The sequence below is a fragment of the Moschus berezovskii genome, chromosome 17, assembly GCF_049115385.1.
Source record: "Moschus berezovskii isolate FMDL1 chromosome 17, NW_MosBer_1.0, whole genome shotgun sequence".
In the NCBI taxonomy this organism is placed as follows: Eukaryota; Metazoa; Chordata; class Mammalia; order Artiodactyla; family Moschidae; genus Moschus; species Moschus berezovskii.
The window spans coordinates 57,830,544-57,839,674 of NC_142476.1; the positions used below are offsets into that span (position 1 = coordinate 57,830,544).

The window sequence follows — 9,131 nt, forward strand, 5'->3', positions numbered from 1 at the left end:
TGCTACTTTGCATTTTTCTGTATTATTCATAACACTGCAATCATATTGTAACTGTATTTATAAAAATTTTAAGCATCTTACGGAGGGCAAATACTTCCTTTGGTCTTTGTATGATTTCTACCGTCTGAAACACAGTACATATGTCAGATAAAAGGTTGCTGAGTCAAAGTCCTCGTAATCTCCTAACAAGATATCTTTCACATTAAAATCATTCTCAATAAATATCTGTTGATGATGAGTATGTCAGTGTCTTTTTTTTTTATTTCAATGAGTTCCATCTTCTCAACTTAATTCCTCATGTTTTTACCTGCTATAGACCTAACAACTTACTGGCAGGAGCACAATTATAGCTCAATACAGAAAAATAATATATTCACAAGGTTCACTGTCTACTCTAGAGGATATAAACTCATATTTATCACCCAACTGCTATGACAGCCAGTCCCATGGTACCTGGTCAGGTAGTCCAGCTTGGGCCCACTTCATATGTTAGCCATCAGTGAGATTTTCTAAAGGACCTACGTCTACCTGAGAAATTTTGCCATGATCTTCATTATTCTTCAGAAGCCCTGCTTACCAGCTTGATTTGTGATTTTAGAAACTGAGCTCTTTTGTCTCTGTTTTTGAGGAAAAACTTGGGCTTCCCTGGTAGTTCAGTTGCTAAAGAATCGCCTACAATGCAGGAGACCCGAGTTTGATCCCTGAGTTGGGAAGATCCCCTGGAGAAAGGCTGGACTACCCACTGCAGTATTCTGGCCTGGAGAATTCCATGGACTGTATAGTCCATGGGGTCACAAAGAGTCGGACACAACTAAGCGACTGTCACTTTCACTGAGAAAAATTTTAATGTACATTTTTGGTGAAAAGGTGTCTCTTGCCATTCATTGTGTGGCAGTCCAACTGTACCCTGACATTTATATCGTATTCTAAACTCACACAGCACAATCTACGTAGGTATGAATTTGAGGCAATCAGTAACTTTAAAAGTCCCCAAGGCATACACATGAAGCAACATCTCTGGGTTTTTACCACAAACTCTATCTCTGCCTAACTGCGCCATCTATCAATCAATTCAGTACAAGAACATATCATATATACTACGTTAACAAGCTACCGTCTTGTTCCAGAAGTTAAAAAGATTCATCAGACTTCTTGACCTTTGGAGCTAAAACAGAAGAACTGGAAACTATTATACAGGTTTAAACCTGAGACAGATATAGAAATCTGTGAAGAGAAGTGAAAACTTTCAGAGAAACTAACCATAGGAAATATGTAGTGTAGTGGCTATTACACGGAAGAAGGGAAGTAAAAGGAATCTTAAGCTCTGTGGTCTTAAGCTTCTCAAGTTAAATATATTTAATATGATATGTCACTGACTGCAATTATGTTAAAACAAGTCAATAAGCCAAAGTTCAAAGAAGTCAACTTTTCTTCAAAACAAACTGAAATATCAACCCACAGTCCATTAGCCCTTTATAAACATACGTAACGTAAAGTAATGACAAATACAGTAGTGGACACAACACTGAATTGCTTCAGAAGATACTCAAGAGACTCCTAGACTTTCATTTTTTGACCATGGGTTAGAGACGTATGGAATTCTGCCTCAGTCTAGGCTTTACATATTTACATACATTTACCTAAAGTCACAGGAAATAATCCTGGTAAATGTTAATGTTCTTAAATTTTTGCCAGACAAAATTTACCCAGTCTGGCCAAAAATACTATTAACATAAAAAAGGATAGTTCCTCCTTGTTTTGTTGGTTGGTTGGTTGATTAGGTGGTTGGTTTTTAATGGTATATTTTAAAGATTCATTCCCTTAGGTTGAACTCTGTCTTCTGGTGCTTGACTGATCTGCTCCATGGAGTATAATTACTTGGACAAATCTGCTCTGTGGGACATAAACGGCATTACATAATATGGGCCTAGACCATGGTGACCAAGTTTGCTCTAATCCATTTATTCTTTGCTCTTTACATGCATAATTTACTCCAGGAGGCAAGTGTGCACTTGATATTTATTTACTATTCACTGGTACATAAATTCTATTTAAGTGTGAAAATTCACACTTTGAGGAGTTGTTTTTTTGTTTTTGTTTTTTTTTAAGTGAGGCACTTACTAAACCTTGCAAGATACTAAGGCTCACTATAATGTGAACATTAAGGATTCTGGCTTCTACTCTTTACAGTTTCTCTTCTGTTTTCTCTTTGAATTTTAAAAGGGCTTTCTGAGCACCACGCAGCACAAATCTGCGACGGAAAGCAGAAATTGAAGGAGTTGGTCTCTACTAGCAGAACCCACATAGAGAGTAAGAATACGAGTCAGCCTCAGAACGGCCAGGCAGGGAGCAAACAGGGGCCCACTGGCCCAGGCCGGCTACTTGCTTTCACGATTGTCAAATCAGCCACAGGGAAGCTGGTGGATCATGTAATGCCCTTCAGTGCCTCTGCCCAGAAGTGATACATTTATTTGACTCATGGTTGTTGGCCAAAGAAAGTTTCCTGGCCAACGCTTGCTTGAAAGAAGGTAAAGAAGGGGGATTCAATCAAGACCCAAAAGAAGGAGAAAGAGAATGTCCATGACTAACTCATAACCATGAGACATAAAGCTCTTTGCACAGCATATGGTCCATGTTCAACGTTCAACACACAGTACTTACAGGTATAATTGTTGCTCGGGTGTTGCCTAGCTGATCACACACACACTCTACACAAAGAGCTTCCATATTTTATATCTGAGATCAGCCTGCCTGCATTAGGGGCTTCCCTGGTGGCTCAGACAGTAAAGAATCTGCCTACAATGTAGGAGACCCAGGTTCGACCCTGGGGTCGGGAAGATCTCCTGAAGTAGGAAGAATCGAAACGGCGTCTTCTGCATTGCAGGTGGATTCTTTACCAGCTGAGCTACCAGGGAAGTCCTAAGGAAAAAGTCAGGCCCCCAGAAAATGGACTAGAAGCTGGGCAGAGAGACAACCTAATGGGCCCAAGATAGTGAGTCGGCCTTACTGACAAAAGGAACCATACACTCTGGGTCCAGATCTAGAATGCAGGCAAAATTGTGAATCGCTCAGTTGTGTCCAACTCTTGCAACCCCATGGACTGTAGTCCATCAGGCTCCTCTGTCCATGGGATTTCTTCCAGGCAAGAATATTGGAGTGGGTTGCCATTTCCTCCTCTAGGGGATCTTTCCAACCCAGGGATCGAACCTGGGCCTCCTGCATTGTAGGCAGATTCTTTACCATCTGAGCAACTAGGGAAGCCCCTAATGCAGGCGGGCTGATCTCAGATATAAAATGTGGAAGCTTTTTGGGTAGAGTGTGTGTGTGTGATCAGCTAGGCAACACCTGAGTAGCAATTATACTGATCGGTACTGTGTGTTGAACATTGAACATGGGCCATATGCTGTGATAAGAGCTTTAAGTCTTACGGTTATGAGCTAGTCATGGATGTTCTCTTTCTCCTTCTTTTGGGTCTTGGTTGAATCTACCTTCTTCACCCTCTTTCAAGCAAGCCTTGGCCAGGAAACTTTCTTTGGCCAACAACAACCATAAGTCAAATAGATGTATCACTTCTGGGAAGAAGCACTGAAGGGCATTACATGATGCACCAGCTTCCCTGTAGCTGATTTGACAATCATGAAAACAAGTACCAGGATGGAGTTTCCAGCAGTCCAGGGAACTAAGATGTGGAAAATCCCCTGCTGCTATGGATTGGATGTCTGGATGCGTATGTGCCCCCCACTCCACCCCCACCCACTAAATTCATATGCTGAAACCTAATCCTCAATATGCTGGCCTTTAGAGGTGGGGCCTTTGGGAGGTGATTAGATAGTAAGGCTGGAGTCCACAGGAACAGGGGCTTCCCAGATGGCCCTAATGATAAAGAATCTGCCTGCCAAAGAAGCAGAGGCAGGAGACATGGGTTTGACCCCAGGACTGGGAAGATTCCCCTGAAGGAGGAACTGGCCACTCACTCCAGTATTCTTCCCTGGAGAATCCCCATGGACAGAGGAGCCTGGCAGGCTACAGTCCATGGAGTTGCAAAGAGTCGGACATCACCAAGTGACTGAGAATGCAGGCGTGCCACAGGAACAGAATAGTCTTCAGAGAGCTCCTCGACCTCCACCGCCATCTGAGGACTCAGCAGAAAGATGGCTATCTATGAAACAGAAAGCAGGCCTTACCAGACACCAAATCTGGCTAAGACTTGACCTTGGACTTCCCAGATTCCAGAACTGTGAGAAATAAATGCTTAAAAGGCACCCCGTCTATGGTATTCTGTTATACCAGCCTGAAATAAGACATGTGCCAACCTGCGCAAGTGAGAAGTGTAAGGAAAAAATTCTTCTGTGGTATGAGCCCCTGCCATAAGGGGACTATACCTCACTGTGGTACAGACATGGACTGTCTCCTTAAGTCATCTGGTAAACCTGTGACTTCTTACAGAGGACTGTGAATGTACATCCTGGGGATGGTGAGTCCTTTGCCCAGCTCTTAACCACAATCTGACAAAAGCTAACTGAACAAGCAGGAGACAAGACATCCCCATCGCCATAAACAGCATCAAGAAACCTCTACACACACAACTGGTATAAAGTCAGGCAACTTAGCAGAGTAGCCTCTGCAACTCTCCCTGCTTGTGGAAAAAAAAAAAATAAGAAGAAGTCAATCAAGGCATACATTAATACCACCAAAGGACACCAGCCTAACATAATACTGTGCTCTGAGATAGCTGCTGCTGCTGCTGCTAAGTCACTTCAGTCGTGTCCGACTCTGTGTGACCCCATAGACGGAAGCCCACCAGGCTCCCTCATCCCTGGGATTCTCCAGGCAAGAACACTAGAGTGGGTTGATAGCTAGACTGTATTAAATGGTGACTCTCAAAGTGACCCAACTCCAGGGAGGCCTGACAGAGTAGAGGGGTTAGAGTTGAAAAAGCGGCCTCGTACTTCTCTTGTTTGCTAGATCATAACCTTTATTTGTCGGAGAAAGCAATGGCAAGCCACTCCAGTACTCTTGCCTAGAAAACCCATGGATGGAGGAGCCTGGTGGGCTTCCGTCTATGGAGTCACACAGAGTTGGACACAACTAAAGTGACTTAGCAGCAGCAGCAGCAGCAACCTTCATTTGTACCTGTGTGTATACTAAGTCACTTCAGTCGTGTCTGATTCTCTGCGACCCCATGGACAGTAGTCGACCAGGCTCCTCTGTCCATGGGATTCTTCAGGCAAGAATACTAGAGTGGGTTGGCATCCCCCCTTCCAGGGGATCTTCCTGACCCAGGAGTCAAACCTGGATTTTCTGCATTGCAGGCAAATTCTTTACCATCTGAGCCACCAGGGAACCTCCATTTGACATTATACCTAAATTAAATACAGGATCCTACAGAGAGTAAGACTTTCATTGTCTCCCAAACATAATGCCTTTTAAAGCCATAGGTTGTATCAGGCACAACAGCAGGCAAAAGAGTCTAAGAACCAAGAGCACAGACAAGCCCCCAAGATGATAGCTTATGGTGAACGGTGTTGGATTCTTGATCCTAAAGGAGAAGATTTAGCAAGATTCGGGACCAGGGACCAGGCTTGATCACTCAAAAGCTTTTGTGTAGCAGAGTTTTCTTAAAGTATGAAAAGGGACACAGAAAGCTTCTGATATAGACCTCAGAAGGGGGATGGGAAGCACTATTTGAAGCTAATTAGACAACACTCTACACAGGGCCCAGAAATTTTACTTTTCCTAAAATTTACAAGTAGAGTTCAAAATCTAGAATTCATGGTATAAACATAACTGCCTTGTAGCTTCTAATCATGACTATGAACAAAATTCCCTCACATAAATGGGTATTCATCTTAAGTATCAACCAACCAATAACAGGAATCCAATTTAAAGATGGGTTGGATGTATTCTAATTATTAATCATTCAATTCATGTCACTTTTCTTTTGTCCAACCTGGGGATTAGTCCCGTAGTCTTTAAACTAGAAAAGGACAGATAAACCATACTCATTTTGACCAAATTGAGTGGTAATATATTCTCCAGCTGTCACTTTACATTGTGTTATTGACTTTCACATTAAGCAATGTCTCTGAAGTCTGGACAGAGTCCACACACTGACACATTTCATTTCAGGGAATTCCGTTATTGAGATGACTGAACATACGATCATCTGAAGCCATAATTTATTTATGCCCTTAATACTAGACTTGCTTTTAAAGCATGAGCAAAGAAACAGTAGACTGTTTTCATGCATATGATCTCCATTATAATTACTCATTTTTAACATAATAAAAATGGTAGTCATCCATTTGATTAGACAGATCAAAGAGGTCAGACTAGTGTACATCACCCTTGAATTTCACATGATGCACTCATCATAATCTTTTCAACACCTAAATCTGAATGTGTCACATATGTTCAGAATCCTGTCTATTATAAAGTCAACATTACATTTTTATGTTTTGCATGGCAATAGGTTTTTAGATTTGCAATTAGAAATTAACATCAAACTACCTGAAACATCATTGTGTATGTAACATAAGATAGCTGAGCTTGAATGCAAATAAAATTACATTGTTATAATAATTAACTTTTTCATAGCACTCTCATCAATATTATTTCATTAAAATGTTTGTAGATGTTTCAAAGGGGCAAGAGAACATCACCAAAAATTTCACCAGAAGCAAAGACCCATTCCTACCTGAAAGCAAGTGTATGTAGAACAAAACATCAGAACAGAATATGTTTCATGAAACGTATTTGAGGAAGCAAACAAAAATGTGACTTTGATTTAAATAACAAATGAGGTAATTTTTCAAAAACCAAGTACAAGGCTCTATTTTGGAGCATCTGAGTGAAGAAGAAAGCATAGATCCTTACCTGGAAACAACCAGATCTCACTTTCCTTGGTCTCTAATCCTCAGCAGGTGCTGAGCATTCTATACTCATCCACAAAGGGGAGGCTGCCATGGCCCAGTCTGTATGACTTGATACTTTCAAAGAAAATCTAAAAGTGAGAAACCATCTAAGTATAATATGTGTAATGTCTGCGATTCAAGAAGACAATAGTCATAGAAGGTGGCAGTACTGAATTTCAATAAGAAAACAAAAGAACTACACCAGCTAAAAGCACAAGCTGCAAATGAACACACATTCAGAGTGAAACAAGTGAAGATACACTCTATCAGCATCCTCAGGGTAGACCATTCTCCCTAGTACTAAAATAACAAAACAACACCAGGAGTCAAGTTACAGGAAGGTGCTATTTGGCCCTTTTTGAACTAATAACCACCGGTTCCCTCGCTAATTCTGGAGCTTGCATTTTTAAGCAGACACTGCTGCCTTTCAAACAACTTACATCCTAGCAATCTCCTTCAGTTACTTGCATGGTCTTGAGGATCTGAGACATCCATTTGATGTTAGGAAATTGTCTCTACACACAAGACAGCCTGCACCCCAACTCAAATCTTTAAACTTCTCTTTCAGGGACTGGATCAGGACCTCAGAGAAAAGGCAAAGACTTTCTTTTCAGATCGGGTAAGAGAAATACTCTTTTGCCCACTTTCTCCTGGGATGCCAGTTGCTTAAAAGCCCAGAAGAGAAGCCAGTGCGGGGTGGGGAGGGGGGTGGGGGAGGTGTTTCGGGAGGGGGGGGTGGTCTTTGCGGCGGTAGATGTGTGAGTTCCAGAAGTTCTTATCTTTCTACCATAATTGGCGATGTGACCCAAATACAAGGAAACCTTCTTGTTCCATTAACAGACCCAATTTGGATTAAGCAGCTCCGCGGGAAGAAACGACATCCTCCCGGCGGTAGCTAGCTGTTCTGCACTCTTGAGATAATTCTCTTAGTTTCGTGTTAACATTTGGTTAAGGAGATGCTGGTGGGTCAGATTTGACACTGTGAATCCACTAAACCGTTTTAGAAAGACTTTTTCTCTCCCTAATGGCGAGCCCTAGGAGCTCAGCCCCAGCGCCAACAACCTTTCCCGTGAAACACGCACTCTTGGCGGGGAGGAGGAGGGGGCGTCGCGCTCGCCGGCCCCCAACCCTGCAGCGGCGCGCCCGAGAGCTGGGCGACCTGCTCTTTCTTTCGCTGATTCTCCCTGCAATGTGCAAATTCTTCCCTAGCTGGGCGCAGGTAGACAGGACCGCCACCTGCTCATCCCAGAGGGTACGCTGCAGAAAACTCGAATGGATCGTGTGCGGACGCAGGCTGGTCGCCAGCGGCGACAACTTTACAGATTTGTTCATGTTAGTTCTGGACCGGGTAAAATAGCCCCCGAAGGACAGGAAGCAAACGCCCCTCTATAAAGCCCACTACCGTGTCACGCCGGCTCCCTGGAGCCACACTAGGTCAGTTCCCCGTCTTGCTCACCCCGCACAGGCACCCCAGGAACGCACTGCGAATGACGCCCGCCCCCCTCCCCGCAGTGGCAGCCCGGGGAGGTCGAGGTGTGCAGGGACAAGCAGTGCCGGAAGGGAACATCCCCTCCTTTCCTCTCTCCGCAACCCAGTCCTTCCCGGGGCAGGAAAGTGCTGGAGAGGCTCCGGGCTGGCGGAGGACTCGGACGCCCCAGCTCCGAGCGGGGCCGCCGGCGGGGTCCCCGCGCCCGGCTCCGGGGCTGGGGTGCGCGTGCGGCAGGTGCAGGGCCGCGGCCCGGGGAGCGAGCCGCGCTTACGTGCTCCAGCTTGTCTTTCCTCCGGAGCCAGACGCTGGCGCTGTAGTCCTGCTGCTTGACGCTGCTGTAGAAGTTCGCGCCCACTCGGGTCAGGCTCGGCGAGGGCTCCTTGGGGCGGCTTTTCAGCCTCATCTGCTCGAAGCCCTCGTGGGGGGAGGCCGAGAGCCACTCATGCTGCCGGATCTCCATCCTGACATGACCAGACGGCTGCCGGCGCGCAGCGGGCTCGGGATGGGCGTGCGGGAGGCCGGCCGGGGTTGAGGGAGGAGCGAGCGAGCGCGGGCCGGGCGCGGGGAGCGCGGGGGAGCCGAGCGCGGGCAGGGCGGGGCGGAGCGGGCGGGGAGCGAGGGACGGAGGGGGAGGAGAGGAAGACGGGGCCGGAGGGACGCCGCGAGCGGGGCGGAGGCGCGGGGTGCGGGCGCCTGCGGTCCGGGGCTGGAGCTCAGCACACCGGCCC

General features: G+C 45.5%; 1 protein-coding gene across 1 annotated transcript in view; it reads right to left on the bottom strand.

Moving 5' to 3' along the window:
- PLD5 (phospholipase D family member 5) overlaps nucleotides 1-8,863 on the bottom strand; it is a 418,022-nt gene extending 409,159 nt beyond the window's left edge. The window contains 1 exon segment of the mRNA XM_088845062.1: nucleotides 8,675-8,863. Within this exon segment, the coding sequence (XP_088701188.1) occupies nucleotides 8,675-8,863 (189 nt within the window).
- Between the last annotated feature and the right edge of the window lie 268 nt (nucleotides 8,864-9,131).